At 38.4% G+C, this 25116-nt stretch overlaps 2 protein-coding genes across 3 annotated transcripts in view; one reads left to right on the top strand and one right to left on the bottom strand.

Annotated features, from left to right (window-relative positions):
- Positions 1 to 2619, bottom strand: part of Catspere (catsper channel auxiliary subunit epsilon) — a 151119-nt gene extending 148500 nt beyond the window's left edge. Inside the window, exon 1 of the mRNA XM_077802935.1 lies at positions 2530 to 2619. Coding sequence (XP_077659061.1) covers positions 2530 to 2619 — 90 coding nt within the window. The remainder of the gene's footprint in view (positions 1 to 2529) is intronic.
- A 5379-nt stretch (positions 2620 to 7998) lies between these two features.
- Adss2 (adenylosuccinate synthase 2) overlaps positions 7999 to 25116 on the top strand; it is a 38091-nt gene continuing 20973 nt past the window's right edge. Inside the window, exons 1-4 of one of the 2 annotated variants that reach the window (XM_026390765.2) lie at positions 7999 to 8282; positions 17964 to 18066; positions 19070 to 19138; positions 21308 to 21358. In XM_026390765.2, the coding sequence (XP_026246550.1) occupies positions 8100 to 8282; positions 17964 to 18066; positions 19070 to 19138; positions 21308 to 21358 (406 nt within the window). In that variant the 5' untranslated portion in view covers positions 7999 to 8099. The remainder of the gene's footprint in view (positions 8283 to 17963; positions 18067 to 19069; positions 19139 to 21307; positions 21359 to 25116) is intronic. The other variant, XM_026390766.2, reaches the window with a different exon arrangement.

The raw sequence follows: 25116 nt of genomic DNA, 5'->3' as shown, positions 1-25116 counted from the left end.
ATTTTAAGTGGCTTTCCTGCCCAAGGGTGTTTCTGAGAAAGGCTCACCACTCCCTCATAGCAACCCAAACTCTAACTGCCCACCTTAGGACCTGCCCAGCTCTGATTCTGAGCCTGCCCTTATCATAAAAGTCCCAGAAGCCAAGACTGTTTTGCCTCTCTCCGTATAGAGAGATGGCCTTTATTTTTCAGCTCTGACACTCTTGTGTGTATCTCTGCCTGGTCTCCATCTTTCATTTCTTATTTACCTGTCTCTCATTCCTCACTTTTCCTTCATTTTGATGCCAAAACCTAGGATCAGTTTCCCTGGTGTGCCTACTCTCCTCTTTGGGGGCCACTGAGAGTCCCCAGGCCCCAGTCTGAATTCTATCATGGGACCAAGCCCTCCATTCTGCTGAATGCCCTCTCTGCACTCATCACCAGACATTGCAGGTAAGACCCATCTCTGGTAGACCTAAATAACCTACAGGTCCCTGGAAATGGCTGTTGAACGACTAGCATTCCCAGGGTTACTGTGTGGTCGAGGGCACCCCCAGCCACAGCTGCCCCAGCTTTCACAGCTATGGCTGATCCCTACTGTGGACCAAGTTTATAGGTGGTCTTTTATTTGGGTCCTGGGTTTTGAGAAAAAAAACCACTGAGGGTGATTGGGTCTTGTTCCTAGTGAGACAACCTCTTAGCCTTGGGTTAATCTCTAGGGCTTCTGCCCCTTCTGTGTAGTTCTGGCGCCCAGGTTCCTGCCCCGATGCCTACCCAGCAGTGGTGAGAGCCCCTGAGTGTGACTGTCCTCTTGACTAGGTGATACTCGAGACTGGGGGACGTCTCACCTCTAAACTCACCTCCTTCATCTCACCATGGGCAGCTCCTCATCCATTCCTTCCCATAGTCCGCTAGATTGCCTCCTGGCTAACCTAGAGTCTCTCACTCTCACCCTGGATCTAAACCCCACCAAACTTATCTGCTTGTGAAATCAGATCTGGCCTCTATATCCTTTGGATAAGGACTCTAAATGGCCACAATGGCTCTCTAGATTATTATCAGGGATCTTTTCAACTATTGTGAGCATTTGGGAAAATAGAAAGAGATATCATATATTCAGGCCTTCTCCTATGTTCTAAGCCCTCTCTCTGTAACTCTTGCTCTCCCGCACAAGTCCTCTTAGCTCTCACCTGCCTTACACCTGCTTCCAAAGGGACAGAAGATCCTACCCAGGACTCCTCCTCCTTCAACCCAGCAGATGAGCCCCCCACCATACCACAATTCTCTTTCAGATGAAGCTGCCACAGCAACTGTCCCCTTGGCCCCTCTGCCCTTTTCTCCTCCTGCCACACACTCATGGGCTGCCACTGCCCAACCCGCATTTCTGTGTCCTCTACACGAGGTGGCTGGGGTAGATGGTATAATTTGGGTTCTTGTGCCTTTCTCTTTGTCACATCTTTCACAGATAGAAAAGTGGCTTGGGTCCTGTACTTCAAGTCCCACCACATATATCAAAGAGTTTCAATGTCTGACTCAATCATAGGGTTTAACCTTCCACAATGTCCATATGATCTTGTCTACCACCCTCCTGCCCGAGGAGTGCTGGCAAGTTTGGGAGCAAGCTAGAAATTATGCTGATGAGGTATTCAGACCTAACCTGCCCACCTGATTGGCACTGAAGCAGTCCCTGATCAGGACCCCAACTGGGATTATAATTTGTCTGGAGGAGTGACTAGTAGAAAGGCAGCCCATAAGGCTATCAATTATGAATAGCTCCAGGAAATCATCCAAGAAAAGAATGAAAACCCTTCAGCATTTTTAGACCTCCTGACCAAGGCTTTATGACAATATACTAATCTGGACCCTGAGACTCCAGAGGGGAGACAACTTCTAATGACCTACCTTTTCTCCCAGAGTTTCCCCAATATTAAGGCCAAACTAAGACACCTCAAGAGGAGGCCCCTAACTCCTAAGCTGAGGTTCTGGGAGTGGCCTTTAAGGTGTATAATAGGAGAGACAAGAAGGCCTGGAAGCAGAGATATCAGATGCTCGCTCAGGCTGTCCGTTTAGCCTCAGCATCTGTCCCTGGTTCCACTGGCCTGTGGAAGGGTCCCTCAGGTCCACCCAGATCCTGGGTCACTGGGCTCGTACATATCCCAAGCCTCACAAGTCTCTGGGCTCTGGTCTTAAATGCCATCAGGAGGGACACTGGGCCATTGACTATCCCCAAGCCCATAGGGGCCAACAGCCATCTGGCCCTTCTGGTTCCCCTTTCCAACTCTTAGGACTGGCTGCAGAGGACTGACAAGGCCCAGGTTCCCATCACCTAACCACTACCGTAACTCCACGGGAACCCAGGGTAACACTGTGTATTTCAGGTAGGCCTGTCTCCTTCCTCGTAGATGGTTGGGATATATATTCAGTCCTCAAGAAGTCCTGGGGGCCTACCACTCATTCTATGACCTCTGCTGTAAGGGGAGATGGTAAACCTTACCAACCCTCATAGACACACACCTAGCCTTGTTTGCGCTTTTGGCTCTCTAATTTTTACCCACTCATTTTTGGTCATTCCACAGTGCCCTGTTCTCCTTGTGGGAAGGGAAATACAAAGTTGGGGGCTACGCTTTCCTTCTCCCCTCATATGCGCTTCCATCCAGACACGCCTGCGGCTCCCCGGATCCTCACCCTTACCTTAGGACCATCCCCTATTCTGTCTGCCAGGGCCTTCCCATTACCCACTTTCCAGGTGGACCCTACTGTCTGGGATGTTTCAAGTCCTTCTATTGCCTCACATCATGAGCCCATTCGCATCCGTCTCGAAAACCCCTCCATTTTCTGGCCCAATCACAATACTCGTTCTCCCGACAAAAACTCCTAGGCTTACAGCCTGTCATTCAAGACCTCTTGTGAAAGGGATTCCTTAGACCTACTCATTCTCCTTGTAACACTCCCATCTTGGCAGTAAAAAAGCACAATGGTTCCTACTGCGTGGTCTAAGATCTCCATTCCATCAGCTCTGTGGTCGTCCCAATCCTCCTGTGGTAACCAATCCTTATACCCTTCTCACCATTCCTTCTGGGACCTCTTACTTCTCAGTGCTATATCTGAAAGATGCCTCCTCTCCATTCTGACTCTCAAGACATTTTTGCCTTTACATGCATAGACCCTGAGTCACATAACTCCACTCAGCTAACATGGCCAGTTCTCCCCCAAGGGTTCTGAGACAGCCCTCATATCTTCAGACAGGCCTTGGCTAAGGACCTAGCATTCCATAAATTTCACTTAGTCTATGTTGATGATCTCCTTCTTTGCAGTCCTTTCTTTGAGATCAGTCATCAGGACACCTGTAAACTTAACTTCCTTTCTGTCCATGGCTATAGAGTTTCTTGGTCCAAGGTACAGCTTTCCTTGGCAATGGTAACATACCTAGGTTTCCTTCTGACCCCTACACACAAAGCCATTACGGTTCATAGAAAGGGCCTGATTGCTAATATACCAATGCCCTCTACTAAGGAAGAAATCCTCTCCTTTCTAGGTATGGAAGGATTCCTCAGAGCTTGGATTCCTAACTATTCTATATGATGCTGCCTAGGGCCCACTCTGAACCCCTATTGCACTCTGTTATTATAAAACCCTTCCCTAGGCTCCAGCAGGTCTTCCTCCAGATCCCTGCTCTCCATCGCCCTGATCTCGCATGCCCATTTCACATTTATGTGGCTGAAAAGCAAGGATTTGCTCTAGGGGTCCTCGGACACATGCTGGGGCCTATCTATTGAAGGGTCTTGACCCTACTGTTCAGGGATGGGCCCCTTGCCTATGAATGTTGATTGCAGCTTCTCTACTTATTAATGAGTCAAAGAAATTCACCTTTGGGGCCCCACTCACCATCCTGGCTCCCCATCACCTAAAGGAACTCCTCACCTAAAGGACAAGATAAAAGAGCTCCAACAGGACCTTGAATGTCAGAAACAACACCTCTCCTCTGATAAGTACTGCTAAGTACTCAGCTAAGTAACCCCCTTCTCCAGTGGGCACTTCCTTTCCTGACCCCTCTCCTTGTCATAGGCCTTCTGTTAATGCTTGCCTCCTGCATCATTAGATTTGTTTAAGACCAGATCCAAAAAATCTAACCAAACTATAAACCAGCTTTTGTTACAGGAATACCAATCCCTCACCAAAATTGGTCCGCTGGGGCCAGCATTCCACCACTACTCAACCTCCTTCATCAATCCAATGACATCCTGTGCCCCTAATGAGGAACTCAAAACATCACCCCTTCCAAGCAGGAAGCAGTTACAGAAGATTAACCTATGTCCCTGTTCCCTAAGGGGGCCAATAAAAAACAAAAAGGGGGGGAATATAAGGTCCTTGCTTAGCATCTGAATGGCCATCTTAAGTGACATTTTAAGGAAAAAGTTTCACTTTCCTGCCCAAGGGCATTTCTGAGAAAGGCTCATTACTCCCTTATAACAATCCAAACCCTAACTGCCCACATTAGGACCTGCCCATCTCTGATTCCTGAGCCTGCCCCATAAAAGTCCTGGAAGCCAAGCCTGTTTTGCCTCTCTCCGCTATAGAGAGATGGACTTTATTTTTCAGCTCTGACAAACTCTGGTGTGTATTTCTGCCTCATCTCCATCTTTCATTTCTTGCTTACCTGTCTCTCGTTCTCCACTCTCCCTTCACTTACAAGATGTTTTATTATTTTGTAGGGAAGAAAAGGCTTACAAAGTTCTATTTCACTGACCCCTTCCAATGGCTATGTAACTAAAAGCTCAGTCCTAGTCCTCCACACCAATGCAATAAACGAAGACAAGGTCTTGAGGCAAAGAAAAAGAAGGTTTATTGCTTTGCTAGCAAAGGAGAAACACAGGGTACTCCTTTCCTAAAGGCAGTAATTCTGCCTATCCACAGGAACATGGAGGCTTTTAGAGGCGATTCAGAGAAAATGAGATTGAGGAGGAGAAGTTTAGGGAAAAGAAGACCAGGGAGGAGAAGTTTAGGGAAAAGATTGGGAAAAAGAAAAAAAAAATGTGTAAGTCTCAAAGCCACAAGGGTTATAGTCAAAGCATCAAGTGAACCCCTGTTAAAGCTACTCTTAACTTTTAATTTGACCCCTACATCTGTTCAATGAGTCTGTTCCCCTTGAAGGGAAGGGGAACCCTGGTCCTCATTGTAAGAAAACATCTACAATGTTTTGATTTCTTATTGATATTGGTAGTTAATACCAGAGGGTAATGATTATTTTTAGAGCAAAAATGGGATATTTAAGAAATGTGATTTTCTGGTTAATCATCCCAATTTTAACCTATGTTGAAATTTATCTAAAATATTTCGATACCTTTTCAACACAGCAATTAGCAAATACTGAACAAAAATTAAACTTGCATTAAGGCTTTCTCAGAACATTATAACATTTTCATTCTTCAGATCAACTCACTTTACCCAGGAATTACACTTCCTGACACTTGTACAATGTTTGTATTTTATAAAACTCTCACAAATCACTCCACTTCAACAACCTAATATGAGCCATCAACTACCTACTTATCCTAGTACAACGCCTCCTTCCCAGCTAGTCTCTGCTGGTGACTTTGGTTCTCCTTCTCTCCTTTCTGGCAGAAGAAAGGTGCAATAGGGAAATAATTCGTGTGTGTGTGTGTGTGTGTGTGTGTGTGTGTGTGTGTGTGGTGGTGGTGGTGGTGGGGGTCATTGGAGTTCAATCCTTGGCATGGAAATGCAAATACATTAAAAAAAAAAATTGAAGGGACTCAGCTGTCCAGAGCACAGCAACATAAAAGTGTCATCACCGAACTGCGGGAACTGGAAGAGAGTAGTCAAGTGCTGAGGGCCTCCCCTTATTCACCGAAAACGCTCAGGTGGGCGCGGCTGGACGCTGGTATGGGTGTTGCGCGAGCTGGGGAACCAAGCGGTGGAGAACCAGGGCCATTGGCCCCGGGACGCCGGGCCCCCGCCCGCTGGGCCCCCAAGGAGACCCCGACCCGGTCAGCCCGCCGGAAACTGGCATCTCTCTACCTCCACAGGGCTGAGACACAGCAGCTCAGCCACGACAGCAGCACTGCCACTCCCCGTGCCGACATGGCGCCAGCTCCACCTCAACCCAACCGCCTCCGCCGAGCCAGCCTAGCCACGCGCGCTCCCCGGGGCCATCGGCCACGCGGCTGGTTGCAGGCACGGTTGCCGCCTGGCGTAGCTGGACAGAAGAGCTGTGTGGAGCGGCTAGGGCCAGTGCGCGTGCCAAGCGCGCAGTCACCTGGGCTTCCCGGTGCCGCCCTGAAAGTTAGCTGATGTTCGGAAAAGAGAACTAGATTTCAGGGAAGCGGATAGCAAAACCACTTCGAAAAATCAAGAGTTGAGTGAATGAAGATGAAACTTAAGTTAGCGTATCTTTTAGCCCCAATATTCGCGTGACTGTATGTAACCAATTGCCATAGCAAATACATACCTAACCGTACTTTCCAAGTAGACATAGCATAAATGTTTTAAAAATTGAATAGAAATGAATAGTCACCTGTGCTTATTGAGTACCTACTATATGCTCAACACTACCTCGGGCACTTAAGAACAAAGGAATATGACTGCATTTTTGTTTATGAAGGGTTTGTAATTTTGTGATAAAGCTGAGATAAACACCTGTTATCTTACAAGATTATAACTTACTTATCGGCAGACCAAATATTCTGAATCCTTGAGAGCTGCAACTGCATCTTTATTCGTCCTAGGAATTAGTACCCAGGAGTCTTAGTTTGTTGTAGGCGTTCAATGTTTATTGGCAATGCTTTGAAAGTACATAGTAAAATACTAACATGGGTTCTAAGGACCATTAGAGAACAGACAATACATGCGATTTGGCAGATACTACACTCTAGTCCCACATTTATTCCGAAGCAATTTTTAATCAAAATTAGATGTCATCGTTAATTTGTGTAGTTGGAAAAGCATTAGATCAAAAGCAGTCATACTTGAATCTAGCCACAATGGAAACATTAAGAGCGTGGAATACACAGTGAAGACTTGAGTCCAGACTCAGCTGTCCAGGTACCAATTCAAGCCTCACTGGATCAAGTTACTTAACTGGTTTTTAAACCTTATAAGATGAGCCAGGGGTGTAGTTGCTTAGCATGTATTAGACCCAGGGTTTGATCTTGCAACACTGCAAGAAAAAAAGGAAAAAAACAGTAAGCCCTATAAAATAAGATAGTATTATCTCCCTTATATAATTGGCATTAAAAAACCCAAATGCTTTACAGTATCTGCACATACTCTATGATGTAGGTAATTCACTCCTCCTCTCTAAGCCTCTATTATAATGTGTAAAATGAGAAGGGTTAGGACTCTATTTGTTCCTTGAATTTCCCGGTCTAATGTCCTCCACCTCTGTTGCTTTTACTTTTTGAGTTTGCCCTTTTTGATCCCTCTCCATCTCTGCTCTTCTAAAACTTTAATTTTCAATTCTAAACGTAAACAGCCCAATTCCATACAGTTTGTATCTCGAAACTCCCCTCTTTGTAATTTTTACACCCTCACTCAACAAAAAATCTTAAAAAAAAAAAAAAAGCAACAGAAAACAGCTTTCAGATACTGAAACCTGCAGACCTCAGACAACACGGCACCAGACAACCTAGCTGGAGTGCAGAGTGTTGCATGCCGGGAGTCGTAGTCCGACGCTGAGCAGACCCCCCTCGCGCCTCTGCAGTTTGAAAGAGAGAGGAAGGGCGGGTAGGCGGAAAGCGCACTGGAAGCTCCGCCCCTTTCCCTTGCGCCTGCCCCTTTCGCCTTGAAGCACCGTTCCGGGACGCGGAAGAGGCGTGGCCTGGGTCCGGGGTGGCTGCGGTTGCCGCCGCCAGGACTAGTTCCTGCGGGCGGTGCTGCAGAGCCTGGCCTGCGCAGGGCAGTCATGGTCCCCCTGTGAACAGGCGGTGGCAGAGAGCGGGGCGGGGCCTGGCTGGAGGGTGGTGGCCCGGCGGGGGCGGGGGCGGGGGCGGGGCCGGCCTCTGGCTTCTTCTTCCTCCGCATGTGGCTGGCGGCAGCCGAGCAGTTCATTTCGCGCACTCTTCGCCCGCCGTTTCTCTTTCGGGCTCGCTTCGCCTCACCCGAGCCATGTCGTTCGTCGAGAACAACCCAGCTGCTTCCTCTTTGCCCAACGGTGACTGCGGCCGTCCCAGGGCGCGGCCCGGAGGGAACCGAGTGACCGTAGTGCTCGGCGCGCAGTGGGGCGACGAGGGCAAAGGAAAGGTGGTGGATCTGCTGGCGCAGGACGCCGACATCGTATGCCGCTGCCAGGTGAGGCGAGGAGGCTCTAAAGGAAGTCGGGCCGGGGAGCTCGGGCCCAGAACCCGGATCCGCTGGCCCAAATGAGGTGTCACCTTGAGGTTCTCTCCTTTTGCTGTGTGCTGCGGCGATGTGGAGAAATGGCGGGAGGTCAGGGATCCCTGACCTGGACACATTGGGTGGCTTTGGAGGAAAATACTGGTCGATGGGGAGTCTGAGAGATGCGCGATGCCTGGGGAGTTGCTGTTTTCAGTTTGGGGACCGGTGCTGAGCCTCAGGACTAGGTCGGGGGAGAGGTGGGATACGGTCGGAATTTGAGAAGGCACCGCCGAGGCCTGTTCCGGACTCCGTGTGGGGACCCGGTGAGAACCTGGCGCGGCCGCAGAACCTACCCATCACCCACCCACCCTGGGCAGCCAACTGGGAGTGATTATTCCGAAATGCCCTGAAATCCAGAATCAATACTGCCCCACCTGCAGGCCCTAGGCGTGAAGAGGTTTGCCTCCTCCGGTGTACTTTGTTGACATCAGAACCCACCTGGGGTCATTGGGACTGTTAAAGAATCCTGGCTTTGTTTGTTTAAACAATTTTTTTACTCCGTACCGCATTAATTAATATTAAGGGGAGATTATTTTTGCTCACTGGTTCTAATCTAAAGGAAGAAATCCCCGCTCTTGTAAAAAGACTAAAGCCTTAAGTATATGCATGGATGTCAAATCGGATATTTAGAAATATCTAAGTTGTTACCGTTACATAGAAAGTTCACTTTCGGGAAATGTAGTGGTTGTGTACTTCCTACCAGGAGACACGTGGTTTTCAGGGTGAGCTTTCTTCCTATTTGCTGTTTGCTTTGAAGCAGCCTAGAGGCAAGGCCTTTGTAAAGGCTCTTAGGTAACCTTCAGGTTCAAAATTCCAAATAGATGAGCAATCTCCACGTTCAAAACCAAATGTAGTATTTGAAGTTAACTGCAGTTTGTGGAGGTTGCAAGAATAGCTCTTGAAGGTAAATACACAATGCGATGATGCCATGGTGTAGATTTTCTAATAAGTTAGTATTGGGCCTGCTTGACTGGAAGTTTTCTGCCTAAAATTGAATACCACTTGTGCATTCAGAAACAAATTACAGGTATGTAAAAAAGCTAAATGTAAGTATTCTCTGACTTTGCGGTTTTTGTTTTTGCATGCAGAATCTACCCTGCCCTTTTCTTGGCTAATATGAGTTTTGTCAACTGTACCACTTTACCACCATCTCTACCTCCCTTCCAGCCTTCTCTCCCTCTGCATTTCTGACAGCATACAAACTTAATGCTGTTACTAAAGGTGTTGGCATTGAATTGATGCCTCTGTGACCTTAGGGGCTACTCCAAAAAGCCTGACCTTTATCTTTTTTTTTTTTTTCCTTAAAATTAGATCTGGCCATGCAGAGGGTAGGGGTGGAGGGGACTTATACCTAACTCTTGTTGGGTAGGAGAGGCCTGTTGTCTTCTACTCAGACATCCCCTTTATTTGAAAATAATACATTCAGGTTGAGCTACGTTACTTATTCTAAGATTTGAGAAATTTAATAATGATAGCATTGTTCCAAAATATTCTCAATTTTAATATTCCTTTGAAAGTTATTAGAATTAGTTTGTAGACTAGAGGTGTTACTGTGTAACTAAGAAAGTAGTCTTAAAAGGAGGCCATAGATCAATATGATCTAATGCCCTTGGAAAGTCTAGAAAAGTGATTGAGCAGGAGCCATGTTTGCCTTCAAAATATTAGTTGAAGATAGTGGAGAAAGAAATAAGTTTGCTAGGAGGACTTCCCTCACTTGTTATCTTTTTGTTGACTACTTTCCTGTGTAATCTTTATATTCTTATTCCATTTAAGAGCTCATCAGTAGGATTCTTATTAAGTGTCTGGCTAGCCACTAGTAAGGAATAGACTTAAGCATATCTCTTTTGTGATTCACCTTGGCAACTTTACATTATTTGGTCAGCCCTAGTAACCTGGCATCTACTTAATGAAGTTCTCCTAGGTTATAAAATTGAAGAATATGGAATCTTGAACTTCTTAATAAGCATTATGGAGAACTTGGAAAAGTCTATGTTAGCTTAGATTGATTGCTTTGTTTGTGTCAATTTTGTGTGTTATTGAAAATTTTAAATTTAAATTTTTTCTTGTCATTTATGCCACCAACTCAAATTTATACAGCATTGTTCCTCCAGAGGACACATAAAAGTGTGTCCATATTTTCTTTCTTTTTTAACCAGGGATTGAACCCAGAAGCATTTAACCACTAAGCCACATCCCTAGTCTTTTTAAATACTTTATTTAGAGACAGGGTCTTGCTGAGTTGGTAAGTACCTTGCTAAGTTGCTGAGGCTAGCTTTGAACTCTCCATCCTCCTGCCTCAGCCTTCCAGCCACTGAGATTACAGGTGTGCATGGTTGTCCATATTTTCAACATAAAATCATAAAATAAGGAATTTTACCCAGTTTTAAAAAGAAAAAAATGACATTTTCTTAAACTATACACTTGAATATATAAAATGCCCTTTTGGAAAGATAGATGCAATGCTAATGGTATTTTCATTGTTATAGCTCTTAAGATTTGTGTCTTCAGATTCAGGATTTATGGGAAGTTACTTATAACTTTATAGGTACTCTAGGTCCATAAATAAGGACTTGGAACAAAGGATGATCACTACTGTTGCCCTTTGTCAGTTAATATGTCTTTTAAGAAAAAGAGAGGGATTAAGTATAGGACGAACTCCATACTATGATCATTCATCCAACAAATGCATCTTGAGTATCTACAAGAGACCACTTATCCCTGGAGTGAAAAGCTGAAAAAGGCCAAGATTGTGCCCAGAAGGAGCTCATAGTTTAGTGGATCACTGCTATGTAAACAAGTATTGCTAGGGTAGGGATGGAAAACGAACTGGTATAGGTTTTTCAAGGGGTTAAAATATGGAAACTGAAAGGCTTCTTTTTGGCAGTACAAAAGTAGTTTTGTCAGGAAGTCTGTTATCCACCACTCTCCCGATTCTCTGGAATTAAATATTATACTTTGTTTATTGAGTAGAAACTACAGAGATTTTTTTAAACTGTAACATTTTTCCAGGCCTTAAGCAAGTGCTTATTTATTGTTCTTAGAGAAAAAAAGCTTGGTGTTCTTGGTTACAGTTAGGCATGCAGTTGCTTGTGATCAGGGAAAGCTAAAACAGTCATCTTTTTCTTTATATTCCCCATCCCCAGTGTTTTAAAGTAATATAAAGTATTAACTATGTTAGTTTTAAGGGAATGTATCCTGTCACTTGCTACATATGAAAGCTTACTATAAAAATAAACAAGATAAGAAAGTGTTTCTAATTTGTAGCTAGATACTGGTGCTTGTAAAAGGCTCTGAAACCAGTTATTAGTAAGTAATAAAGAAGTATAAAAGACATAACACAGATTTTCTTCTTGAAATAATCAGAAAAGATAAATTTAAAAGGAAGTAACTTCAGTATTATATAATGTCTTGAACATTTGTACAGCTAAAGTTATCTTGCAAACCCATAATTTCAAAGAATTAATAATTCTCTCAAAATTTGGTCATTCAATGAGAATGTTGTTCCCTATTTAAATCTATTGCATTAGTATATAAGATATACCATCATCTAGGTGTGAATTTTTAAATTATATGAGGCCATGTCAGTATCTGATTTAAAGTATAGTTTCTTTCATTTTGATGGAAATGAGTGGGTTGGTTGGATAAAGTATCTTTAGGAAAAGCTGTTGCCTAGAACAAACTTAAAGTGAACCCGTAAGTTGATAGGTACCTAACAGCTTGCTTACTAGAACTGGGTACCGAATTTAGCTATATTATCTTTTGGGAAAAATGTCAGATTTTGACATCAAAGATTAATGAGGATAAGCTACTTATTGGTAAGTTAAGATTGATGGTTATTAGAATGCTTTTATCAATAGAAAAAGAGACATTATTAAGTATTGCCTAGTGAGAAAGGAATAGTGAATGAAGGCGAATTCCTATGGCTAGATGACTCCAGGATGGAGTGGCTAATTATATTTATTTCAATGTAATAAAATTATTTAAAAAATATAAGAGGCCCCATGAAATTTCTAAAAATGAGATTTTTATTTATGTCAGGCTTTTAAAATCCTTTTAAAGGAAGTGTTGGGTTTTTTTTTTTTTTTTTGGTAATCTTTTGACTTAGAAAAGTACTTCAATTTCAAGTGTTTTTAAGAAAATGCCTTCATGAATATAATGATTGAAAGAGTTTTATCAAGTATTTACAAAAAAACTATATAACATTATAGATTTATATATTTTTTTTTTCTTTTTTGCTGTATATGTCCATTCTCTCATCCATGATCATGATTTAGTGAGTACATAGAATTTGGTACCTATAGTCTAAAGTTTCTTTATTAGGAACCTAAGACCTTTAAAGGCAATGCCCTTTTCCATTTTCATTGTGAGAAGTTGTTTCATAATTGGCAGATTAACTTATAAAGCACCTTGGAGAGTGACATTTGTGTGACATTTGTGTGTGTATGAAACTGGAAGGTAACCATAGTAATATAAAGAGGATATCTTTAAGCCTTTCAAGGATAATTACACAGTGCACTTGGGTATCTGTCTTTCTGAAAAGAAATCCAGATACCTGTATATGTTTTCGCTTCCCGTCCAGTGTGTCTGGTTACTGCTCAATAGTTTAATTTGATCAACTTACTGGTAGTAACTTAACCTGATCTACTTTGCAATCATAACCTAATTGCAGTTATATGAATGCTTTCATAAAAAAGCAGAGTCATTCTTGTTTTTAGGTCCTTTATTGTTATGAGTTGACAGTTACTTTGGTTTTGGTGAATAGTGAAATGTTTCATCTGGAAAGGGGGAGGTCCAGATCTTAAACTTTACCAAGAAAACATCATAGGTGATAAGTATTGGCTCAAAAAATGTTAGGTTATTAAGAAACTCAAAGATTCTAGACAAGAAATAGCACCCTTTTTTAGCTTCTGAGATAGCTCAGGGGTAAGAAGCATTTCTGCTCTCTGCTATAACCCATAATGGTAACTTTTTGACTTCTTGATTGAGGTTTATTTTGAGCTCTATGATTACAGTATGCTATTCATGTATTCAGAGAAAAAAGGACAAAGGGAAGATATACAGAGGATTTTAGAGGCCTAAGTGGCCTGAGAAATGCCTGTGGACCTTGTGCATGAAATTGTTAGCTCTTGACACTTGGGCCTGAACTGTTGCTGTAAAAGATGCCATTGTTTTCAGTTTATAACACTGAAAAGTTGTTCATTGCCTTCATCTCCTCTTTCACAGCCTGAACACTCTTGGTATGAAGAGGGGAGAGATTTGGGGGAGGCTAAAGGCCTAGTAGCAAATGAAATTAAAAATCAAAAGAGTCATCTTTACATGCTAATGTCATTTCCTTCCTAGATCCATGAAACTTTGTAATTAGAAACTTATATACATATCAGCATTTCCTGCTTGGAACTCTTGGTCTAAGATTGAGCTTGTTGGCCTCCTTGTGGTTCTGAGGAGCCACAAAGAAATTCTAAAATATTTGTCTTCTGACTTACTTAAATGTTAAATCAAATTAGGAAGAAAGGGGCATGCATTGAAAAACTGACAACAGTTTACACAATAACTAGGTACAGTTATCCCTGGATCCTACAGTACCATGTTTTAAAATATTGTCCTTCACAGCATAAAATGTTAACAAAAGTTAATTAGCACTTAATCATTTATTTCCAGTCATCACTAGTACAAAATGTGAGCTCAAGAGAACCAAGTATACACATACTATGTTGTAATGAATTTATTTTTGTGAATCATGGGTTTTTTGTTTGCAAACAGTGGAAAGAGTTTATCTTAAGCAAGATGGAGATTTGTTTGATGAAGTGCTAGCAGCAAAGCCAGGACTTAGGGTGACTAGAGACCAAGGCTATTCCTGGGATCTTAGGAGGCCAGAACTGGTAGCCTTTCTCTTTGGGATGTTTCTATTAGGTGACTGGCATTTTACCTCACTTTCTTTGCTAATAAGAATCAAATTCCCCAGGGAGAGGATCTCTTTGGCTCAGGTTGGATCAGATTTTTCTGTCTGCATCAATCACTGAGGGAAGGGGGATGATTAAATGTTTGCAAATTAAGGGGGAAGAGGAGGGGAAAACTTTGTTCAATGGTTTTAGCCGACCTGGCATTAATTTCATCAAGAAAGATAGATATGAGGAAGTATTTGTTCTGGGTTGTTATTAGATTTGGAAATTATTTTTCAGTAGTATAATATACCCATAGACCCTTAATGCTTTTCTGGGGGAAAGAATATTTGGAGTTAAATTGGTTTTTTTTTTTTTTTAATGATTTTCACTCTAATTAAAATAATGAAAATTAGCCGTGTATTAATTTTGAAAGCTAAAAGCTTTATCAGAAACTGCTTTTCAGCTTTGAGAACATAGACTTTTAGTTCTGCCTTTTGCTTTTATTTTTCTCATAATTTCCAGTTTATTTCACATGGCTGTACCCTGGGATACATTTTTTTTTCTTGGTCATTGAGAAGCTTAAAAATATTTAATCTTTACGTGGTTGTCTTTTTTTTTAATTTTATTTTTTTGTGCTGGGGATTAAAACTAGGTTCTTGAACATTTAATCTTAATACAAGAGAATTGGTAAAATAAATATTAGGGTATGTTTTGTGATTGTGATGAGTTAATTAAAATTTTTTTTAGTATAGAACATGTAACTGTAATAAAATATTTGTTAAATGCTCTGTGAGTGTCTGGGATTGTAAGAGTTATAGGAATTTAGCAAAGCAGCAAGAGATAATTACACATAATTGTTTTACATATAATTGTTAATATATTATTAGTGCTTTTGTTGGTATAACTTACCAAGTTTGGTTTAGGGAAAATTTGGAAAGAGAGGGGAGGAATACAACTCTTAAATAAGCAGGACAGCAGCAAACTATCTCTGTCTTTTTATGAAGTACAATCTGGCCTCCCCAGTGTTACAAGAATCCTTAAACATGATTAAAAAAGCATGTCCTTGTTGTTGCTCATCCTGACACACATTTCATAGAGTTGAAAAGTGTGAGAAGCAGCTCCTTCTGCCATCGTAATTTGTGGTTGGGAGCTTAAGGTGGTGGTCAGCAATGGTGTTCTTGTTTGGAACCTCTTTGTTTTGTTATCTGCTAATGGATGTGACCTCTCCTTGGACCAAGATAGTCAATCTTTGAGGTCAATTGGCCTGAGCACCCAAGGTCAATTTTGCAATTATGACAATGTACTGAAATTTATTACTACATAGATTACCTCATCAAGAAACTCCTTATGAGTTGCTCCTACTACTTCATCTCAATACCCTTTCTATACATAGTATGTATTTCAAGATTAATTTTTCATGCCCCAACTTCCCCACAGGGCACTAGTACCAGTTGTAAATAAGCACTTATATTTTCTCCCAAGTCGTTAATAGAATGATCTAGGGTTATTCTGAACATACTTAATCATATTACCATATTCAGTTAAATATTTTAAGTGGTATTTAAACCATAAAATGATCCTTACTGTGGTATTGGTTATTGAAAAATGTTGGTTAATATTTGAGTGAGCAAGCCTTATACCAGAGTGTAATTTTTAGTCTTTTATAGCTGAACTTTTCTAACCTGAAATTAACTATGTATTAACTTGTACAAACTTAAAGGAATTAAGCTAAAGTTATTTATAAAAATAACTTATAAATAATTTATAAAAATAAAGTTATTTATAAAAATAACCTGAAATTAACTATGTATTAACTTGTACAAACTTAAAGGAATTAAGCTAAAGTTATTTATAAAAATAACTTTAGCTTAGTTATTTATAAAAATTATTTATAAAAAAAAGAGCAAGCTGTTCAGGTGTATATAGTTTACTACCCTTTGTATATATGGATATGTGTATGTATGTGTGTGTTTATATATATATATCTCAGAAGGGACACCAAAAACTTGTGTTAACTGGTTGTCTTGTAACAGGTGTATGAGAAGACTTCCTATTTTGTTATTCATGCTTCTGCATCTTTTGGAATCTATCATATGTGGTCATTTCTGTTAAAAAAAAAAAAAAGCAAAAAACATTCATCTGTATCCTTGTTGATATCATGTGAAAGAGATGTTGCTTAAAAATATCTGCTCTGGGCTGGGGCTTTGGTTCAGTGGTAGCTCACTTGCCTGGCATACGTGAGGCACTGGGTTCGATTTGAGAACCACATATAAGTAAATAAAATAAAAGATCTATCAACCAAAAACAAAAAACCTGCTCTGTCTTCTTTGTTTTGCTCTCCACCTGCCATCTTGTAGACTACACAGCCACAAACCGTCAAGTGTGTTGTTGGATTTTTTTTTTTGATGTAAATATATGAGGTACATTAGTCTTCAAGCAAGTTCTTTAAACAATGAAAAACAATGTAAATAAGCATTTGCTTTCTGAAGATTGTTTGAATTGGACCTGTTTTTCTGGTGTATTTGTGAATTCACTTTCTATGATGATTTCATAAAAAGTAAACACTCATGTTTTTGAAAGTAGCCTTGTAATCAAGTTAGTCATTCTTTTTGACTTTTCTTTTTACGTGTCACAACAGCAGTGTTGTTAAGGTTGTTTTTCATGGTCCTAGTTTGCTATTTACTTTTAAAACTTTCTAAGTATTTTTTCATGCTTTATAACAGAAAAATTATCTGATCACTCATATTTTCAGTCTTCCTTGGACCTAATTTTGTAATTTGACATTTTGTTTTTTATTGATTATGTAGGCAAAAGCTTTATAAAGTGGAAATTTCATCATTGCTTTGTACTGTGGTTCTGAACATAAAAGATTCCTTGACTCCATTTATTATATTATTTAAAGTTCTAGGGATCTGTCTGTCACTAAACTAGATGCAGGAGGCTGATTTACTCATTAGAATCTTTGGATAACAATATTTGGGGGAGTTACTTGGGAAACATCCAACATCCTAGTTGTTAAGTCCATATAAGAATACAAATTTCAGATCACAAATTTGCTTGCTTAACATATTTTAAGGACAGTGGGAGTTATATAAATATTTACATCAAGTTAGGGTAACTTGTTTTCCCCCTGGTACTGGGGATCAAACCAGGGGCACTCTACCTCTGAGGTATATCTCCACCCCTTTTTATTTTTTATGTTGAGATGGAGTCTCTATAAATTGCTGAGGCTAGCCTCAAACTTATGATGTGCCTACCTTAGTCACTGGGATTATAGGCATGCACCACCAGGTCCGGCTAGACTATTCCTTTTTATCTTAGAGATATTTTTTGTATAAATAAAATATCATGGATGATTAGTTAGATTGCCACACACCCTGCATAATGCCAAAGAGACTAATGAACAAATTGTTTTGTGTACTTTTTCACTTGTCTCCCCCGCCCCTTTTTACAAAGACTTCCCTGTCTTCCAGAAACCTGTATTCTCCAATTTCTAGATCCTTTTAGGGTAATCACTCACATGTACTATAGTGGGGAAGAAAAAAAGCAAACTATTTTAAAGTCTTTAATGAAGGCAGTATAGTTGACAAATATTTGAGCTTCTTTAATTAAGTGATATTGATATTCAAGCAGGAATTCATTAATTCACTTTGAAAGGAAATATATTATCTGTTATATTTATTACCAGGCTCAATTTTCTTTTATATTTCAGGGAGGAAATAATGCTGGCCATACAGTTGTTGTAGATTCTGTGGAATATGATTTTCATCTTTTACCCAGTGGGATAATTAATCCAAATGTCACAGCATTCATTGGTAAGTATTTAAACTGAAATGTATGGGAATTGATAATGCTACTCTTTTGTGTGTGTGTGTGTGTGTGGTGCTGGGGATTGAACCAAGCCTTGTGCATGCAAGGCAAGCACTCTACCAACTTAGCTATATCCCTAGCCTTCGCTATTCATATTTAATTACCAAAACTGATTTTATTTCTCACCATATGGTTTAATGACCATGGTACCCTCTGGAATACACTGGCTTTGGCTCTTTGTAACTCTTTCAGATCTTTTAGCAGGAATACTTTCTGAAGTAGTTATTTTGCATGCATCTGTGATCTTTGGCAGTTTCTTAATTCTGTAGAAGAATTCGATCACCAAGTCTCTTTTCTAAACACTTTAAACTGTGACTCACCATAAGTAAAATTTAATTCTGAACTCTGTGACAAGTGATACAATGTATTTTCTTTTCTACTTTAAAAAAAAATTTTAAAGGCTGCTCAATACTAAATTGATTTTATGACCATTTAAGTAGAGTGTGATTTTCCAATTTGAAAGACATTGGTCTAGAGTCTACGATGACCAAAACTACATAACTAGTTTTATTCAAAATAACACATTTCACTTTGTTTAACTTTTATTTTGTTTTTATGTGGTAATGCTGCTAAGGATCGAACCTAGTGCCTCACACATGCTAGTAGGCAAGTGCTCTGCCACTGAGCTACAACCCAGACCCTTCACTTTGTTTTAAAGAAATTTTTAATTTACATTGATTGTAATTATAGTGCTTTTATATTCTAATTATATGTTTTTATATTCTAATTGTGTGTGTTATATTATACATGTGTTTACATTATATGACTGTATAAAATGTATTAATATTTTTGTGGTAACTCCTTGATAAGTTAGAATGCCTTATTAATTAAAGTATCTTAATTCTTCTATTATTGTAGATAAATGGTTATTATAGCTGTCTATATTTTAATATTTTATACACTATAATTACAGATGTTTAAGGTCCAGGATTATTTGTTTTCCTCTAGGAAATGGTGTGGTAATTCATCTACCTGGATTGTTTGAAGAAGCAGAGAAAAATGTTCAAAAAGGAAAAGGTAGGAAAGAATGAGTATGACTGATAACCTGTTATTTTTTGTACAGGTTTATTAGGATCTCATGCCAGACAAACTTAACATTTCTGTCGTAAAATTATAGTAACAATTTTTTTTGGTGTCAGTTACTAAATTCTATTCAATATAATTAGTATTTTAAACAACCAAAAGGACCAAACATAATGCCCTTGTGTAGGTCCTGATTTGTTAACACATTGCTCACCTGCAAACTTGATGTTAAGATATCTAGAATCACTGTATGTTCATGGCACAGTTCTAGTAAGTTCATGAGTTACTTACTGTCATTCTTGTTTCCTAGTTATGGAGCTCTCCCTGGTTGCTGCAACCCCAAGATGAAAGGGGGTTGTTTCCCTTCAAACGAAGGGAATGCTTCTTTTGTGCACTATACCCATTCCCATTGCCTTTAAAGAAATACCCTTGAATTTTTACCCTTTACTGATCAACTTAGCAAACTCCTTGAGGTATGAAGGGAATTTAATAATAATGCATGATTAAGGAAAATCATTAGTAGAGTTTCCCTTTAGATGACCTCAAACTTAAAATACTTTGATTATTGTTGTTGAAGTTTATTATTCAGGTTTAAAAGCAGCAATCCTTCTCAAGTGTTCTTAAAATCTGGATTGAACCTTACAGAACCCTGTGTTGTTTCCATCTTTTGTTTTTTCCTGCCTTTTCACAAAAACTGTCCTAGTCTAGGCTTTCTAAATTGGTCAACTTGGGGTTCCGATGCTGGTCTCTGCCCTTCTTTTTGTCCTTTTAAAATTTTTTCCTACTCTCTTTTTTCCTTCTGGCCTATTTCACCATGCTGAATCCTTTCCTGGGCTTCTTTGTAACATTTTTCTTAAGACATTCCCTAAACTAGCTTTAGAATGCATATTTACATGTCAAAAACAACTGTAAAGGAGGTTTACCTTTTAGCATATTACTTACTGAGAAGGAGGTTCTTTTTTTTTGGTTGTTGTTGTTGTAAATGGATCTTTTATTTAATTAATTTATTCATTTATATGCAGTGCTGAGCATTGAACCCAGGGCTTCACACATGCCAGGCAAGCGCTCTACCACTGAGCCATAATTCCAGCCCGGAGAAGGTGGTTCTTATCCTTTATCTACACAGAATAAACTTTCAAAACAAATCTTGGATATTATCAAAGGAAGCAACTAATTTTTATTATTTTTTAAATTTAATTTTTTATGGTGTTGGGGATTGAACCCAGGGCCTTTCATGTACTAGACAAATGTTCTATGACTGAGCTATACCCTCAACCCATACAACTTATTTGTAGTATCAAATAATAATTTTGAAAATGTTTGGAACTTGGTGGTTTATCTTTAGGATACATATATAGCCTACCAATATACTGCCTTTAAAGAAAATCATCTGTTTGGATTTGTTTATCCAGTCATCCAACAGTGTTGTCCCCCCCCCCCCCTTTTAAATATAAACATTGGATGAAGAGCCCTTTGCCATGAAATCTCACAACCCGGGGCTGGGGATGTGGCTCAAGTGGTAGCGTGCTCACCTGGCATACGTGCGTCCTGGGTTCGATCCTCAGCACCACATATCAACAAAGATGTTGTGTCCGCCAAGAACTAAAAAATAAATATTAAAAAAAAAAAAAGAAATCTCACAACCGCTGCTCTCAAATATCTATACTTAAGTGGGGAATATGCATATATTTAGTTATAATTCAGTTCAATAATTGACAGTACTTTAGAACAATTAGAAAGTTCCATTATTTTGTTTAGTCACACTTTTATTAAATGTTTTTTGGGTAAGGGTGCTATTCTTAAAATTAATTCCCTTCTCTATTTCTTCCTTTGCTAAGTACCTATCTCCCACCCCCATTTCCATCAAAATATTTTCTTATCATTTGCTTTTGGGGTTCCTGGAAGTATTTTATGTGAATATAACTGAATTGGAACTAGAGTTTTGTAGAGCAAAACATTTGAAGAGATAAGAGAGTAAATGAGTTTATATATTGAATGAGTGAGGTGAGAAAACTTTGTTACACATGATTTTCATATGCAGAAGAAAATACCCAAAAGAAAACAGTTTTAGACATTCTGTTTATAAAGAAATTAAGATTAAAAAAACAAAACAAAACTGTTACCCAAAATGCTTGATAAAATGTATCTTTTTTCCCCTTTTAGGTCTAGAAGGCTGGGAAAAGAGGCTTATCATATCTGACAGAGCTCATATTGGTAAGGAGGACATAACATTTATTTATAACTATTTTTCCCCTGGATTTATAAAATGAAAGCATTTAGTACCTAATTTTGTCTCTGTTTTATTTAACCTAAGAAAGATGGATTGTAATTGATCCAAATATACCAGATCTTACTGATTTTTTTTTTCTTTTGACAAGGGCTAGGCTAAAATAAACATGTAGACAGGTTTAGCCAAGCAAATGAATACATAAGCAGTATTTCATGGGACATCTTTAATTCTATTAAAAACTAAGCCTGGGCTGCGGTTGTGGCTCAGTGGTAGAGTGCTTGCTTAGCATGCATGAAGACTGGGTTCAATCTTCAGCACCTCATAAAAATAAAGATATTATGTAAAAAACAACAACAACAAAATACTAAGGAATACTTAGTTATTTGTACATATTAATACTTGAGTAAAAATACATCTTCCCTTTGGCAAATCTTTAGAGTGATTCTGTGCCTACAATATAATAATTACTGCTTTTCATTCAGACTAGTCTTCCTCCATTAATTACAGCAAACTCAAGTCTAAAATTAATTTTAAGCACCACTAATAAATTTGGGGTTTTCTTCCCTGTTATTTCTAAATTAATAGAATTGTTAATTAGCAGTGACATAGTTAAGAGACAATAATCAACACAGAGAAACTTCTATGATAGATCTGAACTCAAACTGTATTTAAATATGTATGTATCCTGAGGCAGTAGCTGCTAAAATTTTACCATTGACCTCTACTTAAAAGGCAGCTTTCATTGAGGTTCTTACAGTATTTCTCAGCCAAGTGCAAAAGTCAAATAATGATATCTTCGTATAACAGCCACAGACTTGAATCCTGTCCATAATCTTATTAACCCAATAAAATAGCTTGTTTGAAGTATACTGTTCTGAATTAACATACTGTTTTATGTAAAAATGTTCTATTTTGCATTACAGTGTTTGCCGTAGGCTTCTTAATATAAAACTCTGAAAAGAACAATTTTGTGTTAGAATAGCAAAACATTTTTACATTAATATAATTATCCTGTATGTTATCTATGAGTAGAATGGTTATTCTTGTTCTGTACTCAAGATTTTGAGAGCTGTTAGTGTAACTAGATGAACTGTAGGAAAACTGGTATTTTCTAAAAATGAAAGTATGCTTGTGAGTAGTAGTTATCTCAACTGACAATGTTTAAACTATGAAAATATTAATCATCAGTAATACTTGGATTTAAAGGAAACCTTTAGTATTTCCAGAGTAATTGATAACTTAGGTGTATAACCAAGATAACAAAGAAAGAACAAGCATTATAGACCATAATAGCATGTAATTTGGATAAAATCAAAGGTATTATTTTGCTTGCTTCTCAGAGGAAGGAGGTTGTAAATCTGTCATTTGTGGTGTCCATTTTCAGAATCTGATTTTTAACAGTATATTTATTGGCTTATGTTAGAACTTTTATTTTAAACTTTTATGTATTCTGATATACAAAGAAATAAATTTTTTTCTTACTGTCTCATACATAAGGAAAAATTTTTTTATGAAGTACTTTTGTGATATTTTTGTCTTTTTATACTCAACTACTCATTAAGCTTATTTGATTATGTTAGCACAAGTCATCTTTAACTTCCGCCTTCATGATTTTTATATGTAGCCATTTTGTTATCCATTGCCCCTACATTATTTATAAAGTAAGCCATTATGTTAGATGATGAAAACGACTACTTATCTTCAAAACTTTCCAGTGGTTCTCTGTGATCTGCTATGAAAATTTTTTTATCTTAATCAGTATACCACAATTTAGGATTTTAAAATAGGTAATAACTAATAACTGCCCTTTGAGTAACATTTAATCTCAGTGTACATATGATATAGTTTGGCTGTATGTAAATATGAATGCTCTGATATTATTAGTCTGTTGGAAAGAGCAAAGTGTTAAGAGATAAAACTGTGTTTCTGCCCAGTTTCTCCATTTTCCTTCTTCATGTAAATGCTTTGGGTCCATCACTGACAGTTTGCTTAGGTATAGCACAGTGGCTAATCAAGTCACTTAACTGCTTTAGACTACCAAAAAGAAAAGACAGTAGATATGCAAAAGGGTCAAAATGCTCAGAGTGACAAGAATAGACCACTACCAATGTGAATCACTATTTTTAATTTCTGATCATAATTTTATTATGTTTCCTTAATAATGATTTTTTCTTTTCCATTTATTTTATTTTATTTTTTTTAAAGAGAGAGTGAGAGAGGAGAGAGAGAGAGAGAGAGAATTTTTAATATTTAATTTTTAGTTCTCGGCGGACACAACATCTTTGTTGGTATGTGGTGCTGAGGATCGAACCCGGGTTGCACGCATGCCAGGCGAGCGCGCTACCGCTTGAGCCACATCCCCAGCCCATTTATTTGTGTTCTTAAATGGAATAATTTCTAATGGAGAAGTGGTCCTAGAGAAGATGAGCTAACTAAAATTTAGTTGTTGGTAGTAATATGGATAATAGTACATAGAATGCATTAAAATGCATATTATTAAACAGGCTGTATGAAATAAGCATGTTAATACAATTATTTATATAGTTCTGTATAATAAAATCTACTTATGTTAATATGATCGATTCTATAATGGTGAAGAGGAATAAATACTATCATTTAAAAAAGTCAAATAGCTAACTGGAAAATTGGCTGAGAATCATTGCTATGAAACCATGTTAATCTTTGCTTCAGTGATTCTTCCCTCTCATGTGACTGAAAGGACAGTTCCCTAAACTCTATAAATGATTTCCAAGACTTTTTAAAAAAAAGTTTCCATAATGTCATGAGATTAAGCTTGTATAAAGTGTGTTAGATAATATGAAGCACAGTATAAGAGAGGGAACTATGAACTTAGTAATTTTGGGGATTTGGATCCAAATATTAATTGTATGTCCCCTGGCAAGTCATTTATCTTCTGGGCATTATTCCCTGGTTGTGACCATGCGGGAAAGAATTTTTATGTTTTATTCATATTGATGCTCAGCAACTAACTCAGATACCTTACCCCACTTTGTCAAAATGTACTTTTTTCTTTTCTTTCTTTCCATTTGTCTGGAGTTTTCTTTTAGTGCCTTCCATTTTTTTTTTTTCCCCCAAAAGTTAGCCTTTGAACTTTTGTAGACTATTAGTAATATGCCTCTTTCTGGTATTAGTCATTTGTATTTTCTCCATCTTTATCTTGTTAGTCTAACTAGAGCTTTTTCTATTTTATCACTTTTGATTTTTTAAAAATAAACATTTGGTTTTGTTGATTTTTCTGTTTTCTATTTCATTAGTTTTAATTCTTTCCATTTTTTCTTTGATTTTAATTTGCTCTTTTCCTAGTCTCTTTAGAAGCTTATATCATTGATTTTAGATGTTTCTTTTCTAATACAAGCTTTTAAAATTGTATATGACCCTCTAACATTACTTTAGCTATGTTCCACAAATTTGGACATTCTGCATATTCATTTTCATTCATTTCATTTTTTGACCCATAAGTTATTGACCATATTTATGTTACTAAATATTGAAGATTTTCCTGATTTCTGTTATTTATTTCTAATATACTTGTTGTGGGCAAAAGATATACTCTGTATGATTCCAGTCTTTTAAAATTTGCTGAGAAATGTTTATGTTCTAGTATATTAGCTGTTTTGGTTAATGTTCTCATAGATTGGTTTTATCTGAACTTTATATAAAATTCTATAGTATGCAATCCCTTGGCTTCCACAAACATTTTGTGAGTTTTTATCTTTATTGT

The sequence above is a fragment of the Urocitellus parryii genome, chromosome 9, assembly GCF_045843805.1.
Source record: "Urocitellus parryii isolate mUroPar1 chromosome 9, mUroPar1.hap1, whole genome shotgun sequence".
Classification (NCBI taxonomy): Eukaryota; Metazoa; Chordata; class Mammalia; order Rodentia; family Sciuridae; genus Urocitellus; species Urocitellus parryii.
The sequence above is the reverse complement of the archived record's forward strand: the minus strand, read 5'-3'. Positions and strand labels throughout refer to the sequence as shown.